The sequence below is a fragment of the Hippocampus bargibanti genome, linkage group LG01 (genome assembly GCF_051943395.1).
Source record: "Hippocampus bargibanti isolate YZ-2025 linkage group LG01, ASM5194339v1, whole genome shotgun sequence".
Classification (NCBI taxonomy): domain Eukaryota; kingdom Metazoa; phylum Chordata; class Actinopteri; order Syngnathiformes; family Syngnathidae; genus Hippocampus; species Hippocampus bargibanti.
In genome coordinates, this window is record NC_142734.1 from 5,780,134 (window position 1) to 5,801,435 (window position 21,302).

At 41.8% G+C, this 21,302-nt stretch overlaps 2 protein-coding genes across 4 annotated transcripts in view; one reads left to right on the plus strand and one right to left on the minus strand.

Annotated features, from left to right (window-relative positions):
• The first annotated feature begins 4,203 nt into the window (after nt 1-4,203).
• nfascb (neurofascin homolog (chicken) b) lies at nt 4,204-20,858 on the plus strand. Its single transcript, XM_088992214.1, has 26 exons — nt 4,204-5,562; nt 7,424-7,536; nt 7,630-7,735; nt 7,829-8,019; nt 8,500-8,622; nt 9,421-9,639; nt 9,997-10,108; nt 10,909-11,096; nt 11,165-11,296; nt 11,393-11,536; nt 12,471-12,582; nt 12,664-12,827; nt 13,858-14,005; nt 14,275-14,399; nt 14,587-14,688; nt 15,243-15,440; nt 15,584-15,654; nt 15,720-15,942; nt 16,078-16,193; nt 17,307-17,517; nt 18,131-18,253; nt 18,828-19,001; nt 19,080-19,211; nt 19,275-19,344; nt 19,680-19,715; nt 20,059-20,858. The coding sequence occupies exons 2-26, from the start codon at nt 7,461-7,463 to the stop codon at nt 20,288-20,290; spliced, it is 3,528 nt and encodes a 1,175-aa protein (XP_088848340.1). The 5' UTR covers nt 4,204-5,562; nt 7,424-7,460; the 3' UTR covers nt 20,291-20,858.
• Nucleotides 7,598-21,302, minus strand: part of pm20d1.2 (peptidase M20 domain containing 1, tandem duplicate 2) — a 34,009-nt gene continuing 20,304 nt past the window's right edge. For 2 of the 3 annotated variants that reach the window (XR_016114460.1, XM_088992262.1), the window contains one exon: nt 7,598-7,921. The gene's annotated coding sequence lies outside the window, so the exon portion shown is untranslated. Of the gene's footprint in view, nt 7,922-20,303; nt 20,415-21,302 lie in introns of those variants that run through there. The other variant, XR_016114462.1, reaches the window with a different exon arrangement.

Here is a 21,302-nt window from a genome sequence, read left to right on the forward strand (position 1 = left end):
AATAAACACTCCAAATTGTGTGTGCCCTGCGATTGGCTGGCCACCAATTCAGGGTGTCCCCTGCCTAGTGCCTGAAGACAGCTGGGATAGGCTCCAGCACCGTGCGTGACCCTCGTGAGGATAAAGTGATCAGGAAGATGAATGAATGAATAATTTGTAAACACGACATTGGAACGTAGATGGTTTCCAGATAATTTGATCTAGTACTCGAACAGTAGTATTCAGTCTCCTATTGAGCAATTGCTCTTTTTGGGCCAACCGATGTACCATCCTTGAGGCAGAAGTCTTCACCTGGCAATAGAAATGCAAATCAGGTAATGGCATGCAATATGGTGCATTAAAAACCTTAATGAACCGGGGAAGAGAAACAGTCTTTTCGTTGCGCCTGACGATCGGGGTGCCCAATGGCAATGTAGGATGCTGATGAACTTGCAAAACAAAAATCGGAGCTACTCATCGCGGGCCCAGTTTTTCATTCCCAACTCTTATACTAACTATGCTTATGCTACGCAAGACTGGAGCATTCCTTCCGGCTGTGCACATGAATCTGGTAGTACGACATTTTATTGGACATTGCAAAATCAAGAAGGAAAAAAAAACTCATCCAGCCTGGCTATAAATTAGTATAGTATTGCAAAATGATGTAATAGTTGATTTTTGAATGAGATACAATCCAATCCCTGCATTTCAGAGGTTAGGCCCCACCCACATGTCTCCAAACCGAGAAAGTATGTCCACAATGGCGTGTCTTTACTCCAAAACAATGGTCTATTGAGTGACTGTTGCATGGTGACAGTCACAGTTAAGATTGAAGGTCAGTAAGAAAAAAGGTTGACTTTAAAATGACATGGAGTGAAAAGGACAACATTTGGGTCATCTTGGTTCAATTTGTCAATATTCCAGCTGGATTTTGTTGTGTTCCGCCATCACAGTGGCTATGATGACATTATATTTTTGTTGTATTTCACAATGGAGTCATTATCTGGAGGCTAGTGTTGCAGCAATCGGGCAAGCCATATTGGTCTTGATGACTTCTCCATCGCAATCACTTACCTGGAGGAGATGCAGCTTCCACAAAGGATGAAAAGAAAAGAGGGATCTGGTTTCCAAGGCAACTAATAGAATAGTCAAAGAAGCAACCCCGGTACATAAAGGTAGGACAACCACTCTAAATGAAATGCAAGGACGCAGCTCCTCAGCTATATTGAAGTGTACTGAATGTTATAGCCGGTGTCTATTAAACCTATAAATGTATTGATCTCAATTCATGGTTAGGGTTCCTAGCTGTTACATCATAAATTATGACAGTCTAGCTAGCTATCTACATAGCTAGCTACCTAACTATATATTTGCTATCTATTAACTGTCTGGCTATCTAGCTAGCTTGCTAGCTATCTATTTGTTAGCTATCTAGCTTGCTAGACAGCTATCTATTAGCTTACTAGATAGCTTTCTTTCTATTTGAGTTACTTCCAAATAGAACGCTAACACGTGTTGCTAACGCCGCTCACCCACTGTGAAGTGACCCTGAGAATTTTGAAAGACGCTTAATAATGAAATGTATTATTTTTATAAAGTTAGTCATATCAGTAAATGCTGATGTCACAAGTGGGCTGGATCGAGAGGTGCATAGAGATGTGAGCAGGTGCTAAAAAAACATGGTTTCACTTGTTTTTCGGCACAGAATATCAAATAATCTTCAAGAAATATATCTTGCTCACCAATACAATACAATACAATACGTCTGTGTAAGCTCTCAGTCGTACAGGAGTGGTCCATCGATGAGAAGGTTTCTTCAGCCGTCATCTGTACAAAAGTGAAGGTTTCGGACGTTTCGCCTCCTATCCAAGAGGCTTCGTCAGCGAACTAAAGTCTGACTGGTCGTATCGGCCCCATTTATATATCCCTAATGTCCAGACCTGGTGGCGCCGGACACAGCTATGATAGGTCCCTACTCTCAGGTTGGGGGGGGGCGTGGGACCCCCCCCTGTGGCCCCACTGATTGTTCCTACATTCCTGACTAACGATTGGCCTATTACACCCACTCCCCCCGGTATCACCTCATCAGCATAACGACCCTCATCAGCATTGCGAAAGTTGCCTAACCTGTTTTGCCTGAGCAGGCTATTGTATGAACGATCCAAATTGAACCTCACACCACCAGACCGGTTTAATGAAGGATTTTGTTGTTTTATAAGAATCGCCTCTTTCACCCCCCTTTCAAACCATCTATGTTCTTTCGCTAAGATTTTAACCTCATTGTCGTCAAATGAGTGGTTGCTAGCTTTTAGGTGCAAATGTACTGCCGATTGAGGCCCACTAGTATTATCCCTGCGATGTTGATAAAGTCTTTTTTTTGAGAATTTGTTGAGTCTCCCCAATGTACTGCTCTTTACAATTTTCATTCTTACAATGTATGGAATAAACTACATTACTTTGTTTTTCATTTGGTGGCCTATCTTTTGGATGCACTAATTTTTGCCTTAACGTGTTTATCGGTTTGAAATAAGTAGGAATTTTATGTTGCCAAAGGACTCTTTGTAATTTTTCAGAAACTCCTGCAATGTACGGTACTGCTACTCCTCTCCTTTTAGAATCTTAGCACCTAAAAGCTAGCAACCACTCATTTGACGACAATGAGGTTAAAATCTTAGCGAAAGAACATAGATGGTTTGAAAGGGGGGTGAAAGAGGCGATTCTTATAAAACAACAAAATCCTTCATTAAACCGGTCTGGTGGTGTGAGGTTCAATTTGGATCGTTCATACAATAGCCTGCTCAGGCAAAACAGGTTAGGCAACTTTCGCAATGCTGATGAGGGTCGTTATGCTGATGAGGTGATACCGGGGGGAGTGGGTGTAATAGGCCAATCGTTAGTCAGGAATGTAGGAACAATCAGTGGGGCCACAGGGGGGGGGGGGTCCCACGCCCCCCCCCCCCCCAACCTGAGAGTAGGGACCTATCATAGCTGTGTCCGGCGCCACCAGGTCTGGACATTAGGGATATATAAATGGGGCCGATACGACCAGTCAGACTTTAGTTCGCTGACGAAGCCTCTTGGATAGGAGGCGAAACGTCCGAAACCTTCACTTTTGTACAGATGACGGCTGAAGAAACCTTCTCATCAATACAATACAATACAGAAAGAAAAACTGACAGATATTCAGGCAGGACCGTGGAAACACTGTTTTGGATCTGTTTCACCTTTTGGATGGGTTTGCCAAGTATCTCCATCAAGAACCCATTAGAGCAGTCCAGTTTTGAGTAAATAAATAGGACCACACATTTCAGAACAACCAGATATTGGCCAAATACCGTATTTTCATGCATTGATTGATCCATCCATTTTCTGGTCAGCGAATCCTAATGAGGTTCGCAGGGGGTGCTGGTACCTATCTCAGCTATCTTTGGCCAGTAGTCGGGGGACACTCTGAACTGGTGGCCAGCCAATCACAGGGCACATACAAACGAACAACCATTCGCTTTCACACTCATACCTAGGGACAATTTGGAGTGTTCAATCAGCCTGTCATGCATAATTTTACAATGTGGGAAGAAACCGGAGGACACATTTGAATCACATTTATTTTAAAAAGTATATATTAATATTATAATTTTCTTTCAGCTCATTGCATAGCCACAGAAAGAACATTCGGCCTGCTCATGTTACAGACCCAGTGTATGTGGTACTAAGACTTGTCTGCTGTCCACCCCTTGTTGTTTTGAATCTTTATCAATGTTTTTTTTTTTTTTTTTTGCAGATATTTTTTTGGTCTCTTAAAATATGTATTTTTATGGCTATCACACAGTGCATCCTCTTCTCCTTCTTCTACGTCCCCATTATCATCATTAATCTTAATCTTAATCTTAATCTTAATCTTAATCTTAATCTTAATCTTAATCTCAATCTTAATCTTAATCTTGGTCTTGGTTTTAGTAGTCGTATTCTTCTTCTTCTTCTTCTTCTTCTTCTTCTTCTTCTTCTTCTTCTTCTTCTTCTTCTTATTATTATTATTATTACTATTATTGGGTTGGATTTGGATTTGCCTTTATTAGTCTCGCAGTGGAGAAATTTCTTCTTCTTCTTCTTCTTCTTCTTCTTATTATTATTATTATTATTATTATTATTATTATTATTATTATTATTTATTAAATATTCATCTTCCTCTTATTATTAATATTATTATTATACCTGTATTTGTTTTATTCATCCACTCTGAGTTGTCCAGTGGGCTACCAGTTGCCGATCCTTGTTTGAGATGAGATAAAATGAGATAACCTATATTTGTCTCACATTGGAGACATTCCTGAAATGAAGTTTTTAACATGAATCCACCATGTGCTGGACCTCGTGGGCCACTTGCTCAAATTGTGTTGTTATGACCTCATAAATAGATCAGATATAAATACAATAACAATGAATAAAGCTGCCTACGTGCAAAACAATGTTCTATTCAATCGCACAGTCTTCCGTGTAGTCCCACCACACGATGATAGCAAAGTGTCATCGATATGGAACGTCCCCGACCTTCCATCCCCCACCCGTAAAAGCATGTGCTCCTATTGAGGCTTTTGGTCACACGAGAGTACGGAGACAATCTTGTCGTCACTGAGTTGAGCCCTCGCTGTGCTGTGTGGTGCATGGCACTGATTTCCACTGACTACGTTCAAGTATGACAAGCATTGGGACAGGCAGCCTCTTCCTGCTATGCTAGCTTTGATGGCTTAGTTCCAACAATATGTTGGGTGTTTTCTTTGATTCTATGACGAAACCTATATCTAAACTCATGGTCAAACCAGCTCAAGTTGTGAGTGCATTCCCGAGAGCCTTCACATAAACACAAGCTTCATCTGTGCACTTGACCACTCATGGGGGTTAAAAAATGTTTTTAAAAATGAGGCATTTTATATCTCAGATGAATGAAAATGAGGGATGTGCTCTAATTTCAAGTAATGGCCTGTTGCCAGGGAGTCATGGGACTTGAGCGCATGCAAATTATGTGAGGGGAAACAAACATTGCTTTCATACTGGCCTCCGTAATCCTTCCAAAGTACAATCAAACCCACATTTAGATGTCATCAAAAGCAGCTGGAATGTAATGTACCCCCATGATGGCTCATTAGCAACCAACTTTCGCATTATGAGATCCTGATATAAGTGTATGCTATGACAGAACCAAGAATAGGGCCTAATCTTATGCTCCTCAAGTTATTTAAAATGTCTTGTGCAGCTTCTTCTCAGTGGACGATTCACTTCCAATATGGTTTTCATGCATTGCAGTTCACAACCCTAACTCAAGATTGTATTTGAGGACAATGTTGTTGCGATTGTGAGGGAAGAACAACGACGTGCACACACCAAGGTGTAGGTGGTTGTATGGCACTCATTCATCATTCATGCACTGGGTACGCACTGTGTAAGTGGCAGTGACGGCGGACACAATCTCGAAGGTGCAACAGTGCTTATATTTGGCGGATTCTACATTACTACACACAAAAAAGCGTCTTTAGTGGAATGTTGAATTATGACCAGTTGATTAGGGCGAAACGTCACATGACGAAGGTAGGTACAAATCTGTCATTGCTGACGTATGTAGTTCATTATTCATAGCTGGGAGAATATTTTACCAGTACCAGATGAGGGTGCTTGTGGACGGTTGTACTGATCATGATAATGAAATGATGACAAGGGATGTGTCTTATCTTTGCTGAATTCTCATACTTATTAACAAGGGTTTTGCTTGAGTACCAAAAATCTGCAAACAAAGTGCACTTGTCTTTCTGTATACACAATTAAGTGTCGCGAAGCGTGTTGACTCAACCATTTAGCCACCGCCCCTTTTTCACACAATATCATATACAGTATATAAATACAGTAAAGTCTCGTTATATCGATATCGGCTATATCGATAGTCCCGGTTATATCGATACTATTTCTATGCACGCACGGAGAAAATTACATGCAAACAGGGTCGGATATATCGATAGTCCCGGTTATATCGATATTTTTTCGGCCTCCCTTGAATATCGATATAACGAGACTTTACTGTACTGTATACTGTACGTGTGTTTGCGCGTGTGTGTGTGTGTGTGTGTGTGTGTGTGTGTGCGTGTGAATTAAATTTACACATTATTGATCAGTTTATACTGTATACTCACTTTATATCTGATTCTGATTAACTAGTTTTGAACAGTTTTCATTTCACTTATGCAATGCTCATCAACAAAAGACATTAAAGTAACAAATTTCCTCTATTTTTGTTGTACAGGCAGTTTAGAGTGGTGTGACCTTCACTAGAGTTTAGTAGACACCAAGCAAATATAGGTTAGGCCAGGGGTCGGGAACCTTTTTGACTAAGAGAGCCATAGAAGTAAAATATTTAGAAATGTTTTTCAGTGAGAGCTACACACACACGCACGTACATACGCACGCACGCAAACAGGCATGCACACGAAGCTACTGCTAGCTAGCCTGCACATTGCTCATTAGCTTGAACGCTTGCATGCTTGCTTTCTGCTGTCTCTCACAGAAGTACATTGATGCTAACGTTAGCATGGGTTTGCATTCATGGTATTGTTTCATTGCAAATTAGAATAACGGGATAACTTTTTCTCTCCACAAAGGCGAATCCTTCCGTCTATTCAACCTGAAGTGTACTTGTCACTTTTTTTTAGTCATCAGGCATATTTAAAAGGGCCGTATACCTGTTTTGACATCAACGGCCATAGGTCAGTATCATCCAATCAAAATTGCGCCTTCCGCCAACTGCCGCCTAAACAGGAAGTGAACAGCGAAAAAGCGAGAATATGTATTTAGTTCTTTCGGCAAGTCAGATGCAATCATCAAAAGAGCCATAGATGGCTTGCGAGCCATAGGTTCCCGACACCTGGGTTAGGCGCATGCTGAAAAAATTCCTAAAGTCATTGGGCCTGATAAATTATACAGTACAATACATTGATTTATATAGCGCTTTAACAACAGCTGTAGCTGTAACAAAGCGCTTAACATGAACAACTATCATATACAGGAAATAAAGCAGTCACAAAGATAGTTGAAATCATCAGGGAATAAAACCAATGTTAAGTTGGAATCGCATAGTCGAATGCCAAAGAGTAGAAGTGAGTTTTGAGACGGGTTTTAAAGATGGCAGCGAGGGGGCTTGCCGAATGTTCAGTGGTAGGTCATTCCAGATTATATGTACTACAGTACTTGAATCTACATTTAGTTTTCACTCATACTAAAACAGTAGCAGTTTAGTTTGCTGCTCACCTGAAATTATATCGCATTTGAGAGTACACTGTCAAATAATCTGGAGCTCAGTTTTATTTGATTCCCAACTCGGATTTGGCAACATAAGATAAGAGGGAACCATTTTCATCCTTCATATAGTGAATGTTCTTAAAATGTAATGATCTGTTTAAAGAGTTTGTGACAGGTGGAAGAGCCCATGCACAGTAAAAATGGGCACCCTGGTCCAACCAGCACTGCTGATGCTGTTATGGCAAAGTGTTTGGCTTTTGGACATCCCTCTGGAAAGTGAGTCAGCAATCATCTTTTCTGCTCAGACTTTGTCACATGCATATTAATGGTCTGATTTAATGCCTACGCTCATTCTTTGCCTGCGCGCAGTCCGTCAACCCCCAACCATTATCAAGCAGTCAATGAAGGAGCATATTGTTGACCCCAAGTACACCATCATCATTGAGTGTGAGGCCAAGGGAAACCCGCATCCAATGTAAGCAGCAGAAGTCGCCCGTTGCCCATTGAGGATTCCAACCCCTTCAACCACACTCTTTTCTTTCCTTTTCACGTTTGCTCATTCACAAAGTTTTTCATGGCGGCGCAACGGCAGGTATCTGAACGTGGCCCGTGATCCACAGGCAACTATGCGCAGGCACTCTGGGACGCTGGACATCAATGCCTGGAAAAATCCACAACAATATGAGGCAGAATATCAGTGCATTGCCTCCAACGAGTATGGCTCTGCATATTCCAATAAGATCAGACTGCAATTGTACAGTAGGTTAAAAAGGCACTGTTTGAATTCATTTTTGTATTACAAAAAAATATACAACACAATTATATCCTTCAAAAGTTATGGCATGTGGTGAGCCACTGAAAAATCAATCAGTCTTTACTGCGGTTTTGCAGCACTAAATGACCAGTCCCTAGTTGATTGTGCCATGTGCGGATAATGACAGCAGATGGAGGAATGCATGGATGTAGAGATGGATGTACAGATAGAATATCCTGTGACTGTAAAGTGTCCTTGAGAGTTTTGAAAGGCGCTTATAAATGAAATGTATTATTATTATTATTATTATTATTATTATTATTATTATTATTATTATTATTATTATTATTATTATTATTATTGTCTTTAAGTGTAGCAGGACAGAGTCCATGAACGAACAGATGCAGTATTTTGCATCATGCACAGTCAATACTCAATTGCGCTGTCAAAGTGAATGGAAAAGGACTCATGTTGTTCTTGTGCAGGGGCTCCTGTGTGGCCGAGGGACATTGTGGAACCGGTGGTGATCAGTGCGGGCTCATCTTTGGTGTTGGCCTGTGACCCTCCAGCAGGGCCGCCGAAACCTGAAACATACTGGATGTCCAGCTGTAAGTTCCCGTCATAATGGCAAGTGTGCAACTTTGACCCCTCCAGATAAGAATAAGAATAAGAAGAAATTTTATTTCAACCGCCTTTCAAAGCTCTCAAGGACACTTTACAGTCACAGACACGCATAGATACAATAATAAATAAAATTATAAATAGAAACAAGAGATAAAGCTACACAGAAAATGCAATTTTAATGAAGGTGGGAAGAGAATCAATGTTATGAATGTTGGAAGTGCGTTCCAGAGTTTGGGGACAGAGCAGCTGAAAGCTCTGTCCAATATTGTGCTGAGATGGGCAGGAGGCACACAGAGGTGGAGGGAGGAAGATGATCTGAGAGAACGAGAGGGAATAGAAATTTGAAGAAGGTCATATAGGTATGAAGGGGCAAGGTTATGGATAGCTTCAAATGTATAAAGAATTTTAAAGTTGATTCTATATTTGACCGGGAGCCAGTGAAGCTCTTGGAGGACGGGGGTGATGTAGTGAAAGGATGAGGTTCTGGTGATGATCCGGGCTGAAGAATTCTGGACTAGTTGAAGTTTGTGGAGAAGTTTCTGAGGGACACCAAAGAGAAGTGAATTGCAATCGTCAATTCGGGAGGTGACAAGACTCGAGAGTCACCATCCCGCCGGTTCCAACCCTTCGATCATTGTTTGAAAGTAAATTAAATAAAGTAATTTAACTTTTGTATTTGAGAGAGAAAGATGAACACCCAAACACAGATTGGTTTCCGTGTATGACATGAAGTGTTTATATAAACTATAAACATGGATTTAATTTCCCATATTTCCTATCAGGCTCCTATGCCAGACCCTTTAACTGGCCAATCCAAACAGCCTTCCCCACCATGCACGCCGTGCAGCAGGACCGTAGGGTATCCATGGGTGTCAATGGGGATCTGTATTTCTCCAACGTTCTTTTCAACGACTCTGCCTCAGACTTCTGCTGCAGCGCCCTCTTCCCATACAAGAATGCCATCCAGCAAAAGATGCCAGTGGTGGTCAAGGTTCTCACCAGTAAGTCCTTAAAATCAAGAAGTTATAGGTTACTGTTTGTTCTATACTGTCGTCAGATTTGTCCAAATGACATGCTGTATAGACTCGTGATTCTCCACCAAAGTTTATTAGTTCATTTATTTATCGACTTCACATCATGTGAGTAAATTGAGAAACGCTTTTCATAATTACGATACTGCACATATACTTTTTGTGACATTTATCTAATGTGAAATACAGAGTGTGCCTTGTCCAAGTAAGCATTGTGAATCGCCGTGACTCAAAAAGTAAAAGTCACTTGTCATCTCATTACATTTGGTTTGACAAAGACTTTTCTGACTTGCCGACATTAGTCTATCCAGTCTGTTGCACTTTCAGCCCAAGCTGTGGTGGAGGCTGCTCCCACCTGGTTGTCTCCTACTGGCTCATCCAGTTCTGTTCTGGCCCTGTTGGGGGAGGAACTGCTGCTGGAGTGTATTGCTGCAGGAGTGTGAGTGTGTTTCAACACATCTGACTCGACTACAGGCATTTATCATGGCAAAATATAATGGGAAACGTTTGCTACTCTTTAGTCATAAATATTGTAGATGTTCCAAGCAAAATGACAGAAATCTGATTTTTTTGGAGAAGTAGATCTGCTCCATTATGATTTAATATTCTTGCAAGTGGAACAACAACCACAGAGTAAAAGCAGAGCTTCTCTTTTTCACATGTAGGAAGGAAATTCATTTAACACGGGTTGCCTTCTGTCTGCTTCTGCATACCCCACGTATATGGTTTTGTCTGACAGTGATATCCTCTAACCCTCATCTACAAGGAACTATGCCCCTGAACGCAAACATGCCCACTAGTGTAATCAGTTATTACTTCAGCAAGGAAGAGCATTCAAAGATAAGAGCATAGAGCTTTTCATGGGCGCTTATGTCCATTTTTTTTAATCAAGCAGTGGGTGGGCTGCACACCATGTTGGACGAAATGTGATGCTTGAACTGATGATGATTTTTTTGACAAATCAATTACTAAAATGACACTGTCACACTGTAACTAATGTTACTACAATTATTGTTAACTGCACATGAAGCGCATTCCACTGGCTTTCAATTTAAAAGATATTTTCTTGATGTCACAATTTTGTCAATATACCAACTGGCATATATGTATGAAATCGTGAACGGAAAGGCTTCGCTTGGATGGACAAAGACGTAGAATAAGATGAAGTCATATTGAGACATTTAGAGACTGTCATGTTGAGTCATACTGAAACTGTAAGATATTTTTATCGCCCACAAGGCCTACTCCTCGTATTACCTGGACAAAAAACGGTGAGGATTTGGCCGTGATGCCACGCATGAAAATGAAACACTTCGACAAGATGATTCAAATCCCAAAGGCAACTTTTGAGGATGCAGGCGAGTACGTCTGCACTGCGACCAATAAGATCAGCTACATCCAGCACACATTAACCGTTACGGTCAAAGGTGAGAAATGTCCATTCACAAACTAGTTTGTTGACTGCTTCTACAACTGACAGGAGTGTATTTGACAGCGGCTCCATTCTGGTTAGAAAAGCCTCAACATTTAGTTTTGGCTCCTGAGGAAAATGGACGCTTGGTATGCCGTTCCGATGGCGCGCCTCGACCCACGATCAGTTGGTTCATCAACGGGGAACCCATCGAGAGTAGGTTTTCCAGAAGTACACAGTTCAAAAGCTTGAAAAGTCCATCGATGTAATATCTTTATGTCCCTTGCTTGTCCCCCCCCCCCTCTTCCCAAGCCGCCACACCACAACCCAACAGACAAGTGTCAGGAGATACTCTGACCCTCAGCAGTGTGACGGCCATCAACACAGCTGTCTACCAGTGCAATGCCTCCAACCCATATGGCTACTTATTGGCCAATGCTTTTGTGAATGTACTGCGTGAGTATGTGTGTTTTATGTGCACTGATAAATGCTCCAGTGTTGTGACCTTAGCTATTACAATCACCTGAGTTCAGATAACTTCAAATCGAGACAATTTTTGTTCTGACATGTCATACGTGAATGTTGGAAGAAGACGTCAAACTTTGTCAGGCTTGCACTTTTGGTTCATGAAAACGCATTGGGTATTTTTTATCTTTTTTCTTGTTTCACTCAATTCTTACACTTTTTTTTGCTTCTTTCAAACCATGTTAGTTAGGGGCCGTTGATAGTGTAGTGGTACATGTGCCTGACTTGTGTACGAGCAGCATGGGTTCAGTTCCTACTCGTGACGATGTGGGTGTGAACGGTTGTTTATCTCTACATATCCATGTGACTAACTGAAAACCAGTTCAAGGTGGGATGGAGGGACTCGGATCGAGTTGGTTAATCGTTGAATATTGAACTGACTAAACGACTCACATGTATAAGTAAAAGTATAGGTGCAGATTTAACTCTTTTACTTAGGTAGTAGTCCAAAACGTACAGTCTAAAATGTAGTTAAATACAAAAATAATCATGATTAATCACTCTATTATATCGATAATATCTGTTCTTCTTAATATGAGGAGGGAAATAAACATTGTAATGGCTTCCCCAAATTCATAATGGCCAACGAGATGAAACCGTAACTACAATGTGGCCTGCGGCAAAAATGATTTGGCACCCTTGTTTTAAGACAATCCGCAAGTAGTCCAGTTGGTATCAATTTATTGCCCCAGGAATAAAACATCCCAGAAGATTGAGAACATTCGCAAGCATCTGGTGTATCGGGAATTATCGTCGTACAAGGAGTTAAGGCACAGGAAAATGGTTGTAGTTCACCCTGAAAGCAGAGATAGAAAAGCCAGGTGAAATGTGTTAGTCATCGATCCAAATGAATGATGTTTACTAGATGCAACCCCCCGCATTGTTGGGGTGAGGAATGAACTCATCAAGGTGGTGGAGGGACGTCGTGCCTTCTTGGAGTGCCGTCACTTTGGCTCTCCAGTGCCTGAGCTGCGATGGTGAGCCGATGCGATTTGACACTTGAACTTTCCTGAAATTTATTTAATTGGGGTGATTTTTTTGTTGCTGCCCTTGCGCAGGTCCAAATATGGCCAGGGCACTCTGGAGGGAAGTCGTTTTAAGACGCACAGCAACGGCACCCTGGAGATAAGGCGTGCCCAGATCGAGGATCACGGAACGTACGTGTGTGCGGTCAGCAACGTCGCAGGTCGGGATGAGACCCAAGTCCGAATTGAGGTCAAAGGTAAGTAAGACAGCCACTTGCTAATCATTACCTGGCGGTTATGGTAATTGCAGTTGCACAACTACGATGCTGTACAGTTGTACATTATTGAAAACAATGACCATGATGCTGAACTGTTGAGGCAATGTTTCTCCATTATTGTAATGAACACTGGGGAACACCAGGGTGGGTCTTTTGTTTTATTCTTCTTGTCACAAGAGGAGAAATCATAGAGAGCAGACTGGCGGAAGGCAAAATACGTGTAATAGAGAATAGACAGAATGGAAGTTATAATGTTTAAAAAATTCATGCTGTTGTTAGTTGGACGAACACATGACCCAAAATGGAAGTACAGAAAATCTGGGATCAATCTGATGAACAAACACAGCATGTTAAACTGTCATCCTCAGGTCGGAGATCTGGCCTTGAGCAGAATTTAGGACTTGTGAAACTCCTTTACATGAAGAGCTCATTAGCCAGGTTAAAAATCTGTCAGTTCATGGAAAGACAACCCATTAAAATGTCTATGTTCTGTTGGTTTGTGGATGTTGGTGCTTGGGACGTCCAGGGGCGTGGTATTCAAATCAAGAAGTTGGGCGTCTGTCATGAATGGCTACGTCCCCTGCCAGTTAAAGACCATCTTCCTGTGTTCGAGCCTTTGTTCACAGTGTCCGAACTAATATCTCTGACAACATGCCAACCCGACTTGCCACCCGCTGTTAGACCCTTACACAAAGAGACATGGAGTGATTGTTTTGTTTACTGACCTGGAATACAGAAGAATAAAATAACCTTGGACACGATGCTTCGCCAAGTCTCAAGACAGATATCAGATACTGTCAGTGAATAAACTACTGTGGTAAACATTTCCATTACATTAACCTCATATCCACATCAGTGTCAATTAAAAGTGAGCAAAACTGACTTTTGAAATTTGTCGAGAGCTTGGGTACTGGATAGAATTGTGCTGTGATTGCTCTGCGTATGAACAGTATTTCCAAAAGGGCGCTATAATGTATTGAATGTGATCTTTTTCCCTTTCTTTACGCAGAACCAACCTTGATTTTGAAAAGACCCCAGGATATGAAAGTCAGTCGTGGAGGAGAGGTGCGTTTGGAGTGTGATGTGAAGGCAGACCCCACCAGTCCCGTCACAACCACTTGGATGAAAGACAAGAAGACTGTCACACTTGAGTGGAGGTATGTGGGTATTATTATTCGCTATCTAGCTAGCTTTCTGTCTATTTGAGAGTTGAGTGAACGCTGGCGCGTGTGGCTGCCGCTGCTCACCCACAGAAAAACTTATCCTGTGACTGTAAAGTGACCTTGAGAGTTTTGAAAGGCGCTTATAAATCAAATGTATTATTATTATTATTGTTATTTTTAACGCCAAAACATAGTCACTGATATCACAAGATTCTCAAGCATCTCTTGCAGCCTTTTTGTTCGCTTCCGTTTTACAAATGCAGGATATCCCTGGATGAATCAAATCTGGTCATCAGCAATGTCAACAGAGCCGACGCTGGCGTTTACACGTGCCATATCCAGAATGAACTGGACCAAATGTCTGCATCGGCGCGCCTCATGGTGATGGGTAGGTTTCATTTGCAAAACAGACTTGCCCCCAACAACACAGCATGTTTGGGTTCTCAATGCCATTTCGACATGTTTCTCACAATCACAATTATCTTCATTGGCCAAGTATGTCAAACACATGAGCATACAAATTCAAAGTGCCACTTTGGAAGACACGCGATCATGAAGAATGTGTTTGTGTTTAGATTATCCTGATCCTCCGACCAAACTGGAGTTGTCCGATCCATATGAACGCAGCGTAAGACTCTCTTGGGTCCCTGGAGACAGCAACTTCAGCCCCATTACAGGTTGGGAAATACATTTAGGTGGACACTTTTTCTGTACTTTTCAAGCAAAAATGTTGTCAGAGATGTTCGGTCGGACACTGTGAACAAAGGCTCGAAAACAGAAAGATTGTCTTTTACTGCCGGCAGGGGACGTCACCATTCATGACCGACGGCTAACGTCTGCAGCCTCTTGCCAAGCTATTTATTGAGAGTACCTGTATATGCAAATTTAAGTGATACATTAGTAAAACATAGTTTTCTTGATTTGAATACCACGCCCCTGGATGTCCCAAGCACCAACATTCATAAAACAACAACATACACATTTTAATTGGTTTCCTTTCCATGAACCAATAGATTTGTAATGTGGCTAATGACCTCTTCCTACCAAGTCGTAAATTAGTCCAAGGCCAGATCACCTACATTAAGATGGCAGTTTAACACTGAAAATGCAATATTAATAAATAGCATGCTGTTTTCTTAGAAAAGAAACACACGTTTACAAGAAAACTGAACTTCCTACCACAGATCACATGCACTTCCAATGTGAATGATTTGGTTGTCTTTATCTTCAGAATACTTGGTCCAATATGATGACGATGACTGGTTACCCGGAAAGTGGAAGAACTTGTCAACATACCCGGGGAGCCTCAACTCGGTCATTCTACACCTTTTGCCTTTCACATACTACGAGTTCCGCGTCATTGCCATCAATCAAATAGGAGCCGGTCGCCCGAGTCGTCCATCCATGCGATTCCAGACCAGCGGTGCACGTAGGTTTCATCATCCTGCTTTGGAAAGTGTCTTTACGCTTTGGGCTTGAGCCACCATTTATTCCTAATCAGGTTGTTTTCGTGACGTGCATGTTTGAATGTCAAGAGATGTCAAACTAGCCTTTTCAATAATTGGTCCACAGCTCCAGATGTCATCCCAAAGAATGTCAAAGGAGTTGGAACTTGGAGAAACAACATGGAGATCAGCTGGGAGGTATAATACACCGACACCAACATACACGAGTACTGTACCTTGGAGCACACGGTCTTTTCTTGCAGCCTTTGACCTACAGAGAGTGGAATGGGCCACACCTCAAGTATCTTGTCTGGTGGCGAAGAAGAGACTCCAGAGAGGAGTGGAAGAATGCCACCACTAAATGGCTGAAATATTACATTTACGATGCGGACACATTTACTCCTTATGAGCTGAAAGTCCAGGCCGTCAATGACTTTGGGCTGGGCCCAGAGTCTCCCATTGTCATCGGTTACTCAGGAGAAGACCGTAAGTTCTTCGGTTCATCTCAGTCAACGTCTGACAATGTGTTTGCGGCTCCGTATTGCAAAGAGAACTGCCATTCTTTTGTGCCCCTCACCGATGATTATGAGCAATCACAGTAGACCTTGTGTCTTCCCCAAGGTCCTGTTAGTGCCCCCCAAAACCTGAGACTGTCGGACATTCAGAGCACCCAGGTGACTGCGCACTGGGACCCGATGCCACAAAGCTCCGTTATGGGGGAACTGAAAGAATACAAGGTGTGTTTGCCAAGACTGAAAAGTCACAATTAAAGACAACATCCAGGAGACATCAGGTGATGTTTCTAAATGCGCTTTGAAAGGTAATTTATAAAAGCATGTGAAAAGACCGACAACTTTGTTGTGGATTTAAAGCAGTGAAAGCATTATTTTCGTCCCACCCTTTTACATTTGCAGATTTGCATGCATGGTTTAGGCACATTTAGGGGACACACCCATGGCATTTAAAAGTGTAGTGAACAGCGCTTTCACAACTTTGAAGCCTCTTTTTATTACACTTGGCTTGATTTTAACCAATTCACTGCAAATCACGAATGGATTCAGGAATTGAAAATATGACAGAGCGCCATTCCCGAATTTGTTTGGGTTTTGTTTTTTTCATGCTTGGGTGCCGGTAAAGCGCTGGCCATGGCCTCTTGCAATGTTTTTTTTCCACAGGGGGGCATTTCCATTTTTTACATGTTAGCACTTTGTTCCAGCTTCACCTGTTGTTAAATCACTATATAAACCAATATGTATGCATTTCATTGTATTTTGGACAGCCACCTTCATTTCAAGCTCATATAACTCTGGACCCATATATTTTAGGAATTAACTCTTTTTTTTCTGATGAAAGAAGAGAGTTTAAGGTTTCTAGCGCTGTATTCAATGTTTATGTAGTCCTAAAAATCCATATTTTGTGGGTCCTGGATTTCAAGTGACAATGACAAAAACCCTGGCACTGTAGTGGACGCATTTTGTCTGGCAGTGAATGAGTTAATCATGCATAGTCAGCGCATTGGCAGCAACAAATGTTGATGACATTTGTATTTTCACTTTCCAGGGATGTTAAATGTTATCTAGAAAAAAAATGGTTATTTCAAGTCAGACAAATACTGATGAGAATATCAAATTTATGCTGTTGTCTTCTTCATCTTTTGAATGAAGTGCATGAGCAGTTCTTTAAAATTCTGAGATGGTATGCACAGACTGCAAGGTGGCATTAGGTTAACCTGTCTCCTCCCCCTAACACTAACAGAAATACAATACCAAAAATATCTTCTTTTGATAATGCCATTCCCAAAGTGTGTGAATCACATGAACAATGCTTCTTGGTTGTGGTGGTCCTTGCAGGTTTACTACTGGCGGGATAGCAGCCAACTCAGGTGGCTGAGAGTCAACAGAGCGATGAGATCTCAAGTGTTTACGGACACCGGCGCCGAGCCTTCGGGGGTTCTCACCGACCTTACCCCCTACAGCAACTACAAGATGTACATCGTCGTGGCCAATAGTCGATATGAAGGCCCGCCAAGCAACAATCTCCACTTTTCAACACCGGAAGGAGGTATGAAAGGTCTCAAGTGACGAGTTGGCGTCTCATTGAAGCCAGTCTTGGCCTTTTTTAAACACATACTGTAATGCATAGGTGTCAAAGTCAAAGCCCATGGGCAAAATCTGGCCCGCCACATCATTTTATTCGGTCAACACAATCAAATTAAACTTGATGATGCTTGCTAAAGTCCGAACCAAAATTTCAAATTGTCCCATGTAAACTATAATAACATAGTCATTATTCTTGACTTCAGATTTCAAAACTAGTTATTCATTAATTTGTTGTGCGCTCAAGATGTAATATGTGGAGGGGATGAAACATTGTAATGGTTTCCCCAAATTCCTAACGGCCCCCAAGAGGAAACCGTAACTACAATGTGGCCCGCGGCAAAAAAACGAGCTGTAGATCTTCATTTCTCATCAACTGCTAAAGAAAGACTTTGAATCGCTCATCTATACTCCAGAACCGTTTCAAACAACCAGCCATATATGATGGAATGTAGATTTTTTTCCCCCATTGGCTTGACGTGTGCAAAGATTTTAACTGCCGTGTTGTATTTTGTGGCTTGTTGTGAAAGCACTTTCTCGAAATTGAGTTGAGAAAGTCATCTGCTGTTCATCCCTAGTCCCATCCGCTCCAACATCCTTCAGGATCCAGCAGCGACACCTTGACAGTATTTATGTAGACTGGGACCTACCGGCAGAACCCAACGGAATTATCAGTGGCTATTCCCTCAAGTATCAAACAGGTGATTGATTATTCACTCGGACTGGTCATTGTCGATTCACCGAATCGGGCGTTGTTAGCTAGATCAGATAGATTTAAGGTGGCATGCCTATCCAGATTTTCGCACATCACCGGTTTTGATGAAGAACCATTGCGCCGAGTCTTTTTCATGGACTTTCACACTATTCTTACCAACATTGTTTCGTGCCCCATCATATGTTCAATGTTGCTCACTGGGCATCCATTGCTGCCTGCTCACCTTGGGAGAGAAGGGGGGAGTTGGGGTAACTCTCCCTATCGATGAAAAGGTGATACCTCAGCTCACGAACTTAATTGGTTCCCAGAAAGTGTATGTAAGGCGAAAAATTTGTCTGCCGAACATTTATTTCCCATAACAAACCATTAAAATGAGAATAATCTGTTCCCAGGTCCCCATAAAACATTTTTTTTGACTAAATAAGCCTTAAAACAAAAACAATTCCTTATTTTATGTATTATAAATGTGCTATTGCGTTGTAATTAAAGAAATAAACAACAACAAAGGGCAATATGATTACATCTGACTTGACCAACTGTGATTTGCTCTGACTCCACAGTTAATGCAAGCAAGGGCGAGGAGCCTAAAGTAGAAGAGTTCCTAGCAAACGTGACCAGTTTCTCACTGAGCCGATACGACCGCTACACTCGATACCGCTTCTCCGTAGCGGCTCGAACTCGACTAGGTTTGGGTCAGTGGCATACGGAGGAGTCGCCGCACTACACCACCGAGAGTAAGCCTTAGCGCATTTGTTGGCTCGCACGTTTATGTGTGAAGATGTTAGCATGACGTGAGCTTTTCTCATCCGCAGTCTACGCCCAGGATCAAGTGGACCTCTCCACGAAGGGCTGGTTCATTGGCATCATGTGCGCTGTGGCCCTCATCGTGCTCATTCTACTCATTGTGTGTTTTATCAAGAGAAGCCGAGGAGGCAAATACCCAGGTGCCTGAAAATTGCCCATCTGTCACATGGCATCGCCTAACGGTCTTTTTTTGTCAATTGCAGTACGGGAAAAGAAAGATATTTCATTAGAACCTGTGGATGACATTGATCAAGAGGGTTCTTTTGACTATCGGTACGTATAAGAGAAACCACTCCTATTTTGAGAAAAGTGAACAGAGATTATTAGTGTAAAAATAACGTTTGTTTGGCTGATGTCAAATCATTCTCATCATATTGCAACGAAATATAATTGACACCTTATCCAGTGGTTCTTAAACTGGGTTCGATCACATTATTTCTGTGTTTCCTCCATTCAAATCTACTTTCTCTTCACCCCCAACCCCCACAAAACCCTTCCCTTCACCTCTGAATGACAAGGTCTTTTGAAAGTCTACATCCGCAGTTTTCCTGCAAAATGTTGCTTCCACCTGCTGCTCAACTAAACAAATATCTTTTTCTGTATGGCAGGCTCGCCCGTGTCACCGCTCTGCCTTACCCACGCTGGTACGTGCTCTATATTCGACTCGACATTGTTGACTAGAAAGGGAGTCCTTCCAAATTGTCCGTTTTCTATCCCGCCATATTCGGGCAGTCATTAGGGGACATCTTGAACTGGTTGCCACCCATTCAAAGCGCACAGACCATACAATAATTTGTAATCTACAGTTGTGCCAGTTTCCCATTGTAAATGAGAAATTGTTCCCAATTGCCTTTCAAAGTTTAAACAGGTGAAAGAATGGCTTTTTCTTTCATTTCAATGGGGCACATGATTTGAGATACAAACCGAAAGCGTGAAACAAATTAAAAATGTCCATCTCAAGCCACCATTGTACTTTTTTCCATGTAGGGAGGAGGAAATGGGGATTCAAAGAAGACCACCTTCTAAAGAGGCTGTGATGAAAAGGTCACAAAGCGACGACAGCCTGGTGGACTACGGAGATGGTGGAGACATACCCTTCAATGAGGACGGGTCATTTATTGGCCAGTACACGGCACGGAGAAGAGACGTAAGGGACTTGGACTTTGGCGGCAGTTTGGAGCTGCATTCTCCAGTGAACGCCATCTATTCCCTGGCTTGAAAAGGTCAAATCCAAGCAGACTACCAAAACCAGAAGGAGGACGAGCAAGACGGCCACATAGCTGGGAAAACACTTGGTCACGTCAAAATCATGAGAATACGTGCCAAAGGTGTCGAGTCAAATCCTGGAATGAAAAACGAATCACTTTATCACGTTGATAAGAAACAAAACAAATGCAGGACATAAACGTTATATCATGCCTTGGATTTACTTTTTTCCTGTCAACATTACGAATGAACTCTTAACCCTTTAAAACACAGGTGATCTGCATATTTCCAATGACTAATTCATTAAATTCCATCAGCCTCTTGGTTTGCAGCTTTGGAAAAAGAGATGGTGTCATATTGTAAATGTAACTTCTTGTAACCTTCCACTCACAAGACAATTTGCAGCTCGCAGTATATCCACAGTGTGCTCGCTGTATATTCCACTCATTACTCCATTGTAAATCATGTGTCTAATACTATTACATTTTGGAATATTGCTGATGTTCTCTTTTGGATTGGATTGGATTAGTCTATTAGTCTGAATGAGCACGCCTCTCAATGAACTTGTTTATTTTGCTGTATGACGTGTTCATTGTCTTGAACCCTTGAACCAATTGCCTATCCACAAGCCACCTCCCTGTTGCATCATACAGGTTAGCGGCGAAGAGAATCTGCTTATCATATCACTGCACCAGCATTGAAGACATTGATACCCAATAGAGTGAAGTTGTGTTCTCGCTGCCTTAGCGACAAGCTGCGCACACTTTGGCGGCAGAGACTGAAACAAGATGTCAACATTTGGAGTGCTAACAACGAAAATTGTATTCTAGATTGGAAACATCATTTATAAGTTCATGAACGTGATTTGTGATGTAATTATTTAAAATTAAACTTCCAATTAACCGCAAGAGCCAAAAAAAAATCTATTTTGCAAGATTGACATTTAACTCACAAATAAATCACATACGTACATGTGAAACATGAACAATAAACGGATCGACGTACAAAAATGGAGGCCACCTGAA

What these genes read in the sequence shown, in the direction of transcription:
- nfascb (XM_088992214.1), top strand. Translation starts at nt 7,461, where the DNA reads ATGGGCACCCTGGTCCAACCAGCACTGCTGATGCTGTTATGGCAAAGT. An exon ending in CAACGGGGAACCCATCGAGA is followed by an intron (nt 11,297 to 11,392) that starts GTAGGTTTTCCA and finishes CCTCTTCCCAAG; the next exon opens with CCGCCACACCACAACCCAAC. An exon ending in TTCCCTCAAGTATCAAACAG is followed by an intron (nt 18,254 to 18,827) that starts GTGATTGATTAT and finishes CTGACTCCACAG; the next exon opens with TTAATGCAAGCAAGGGCGAG.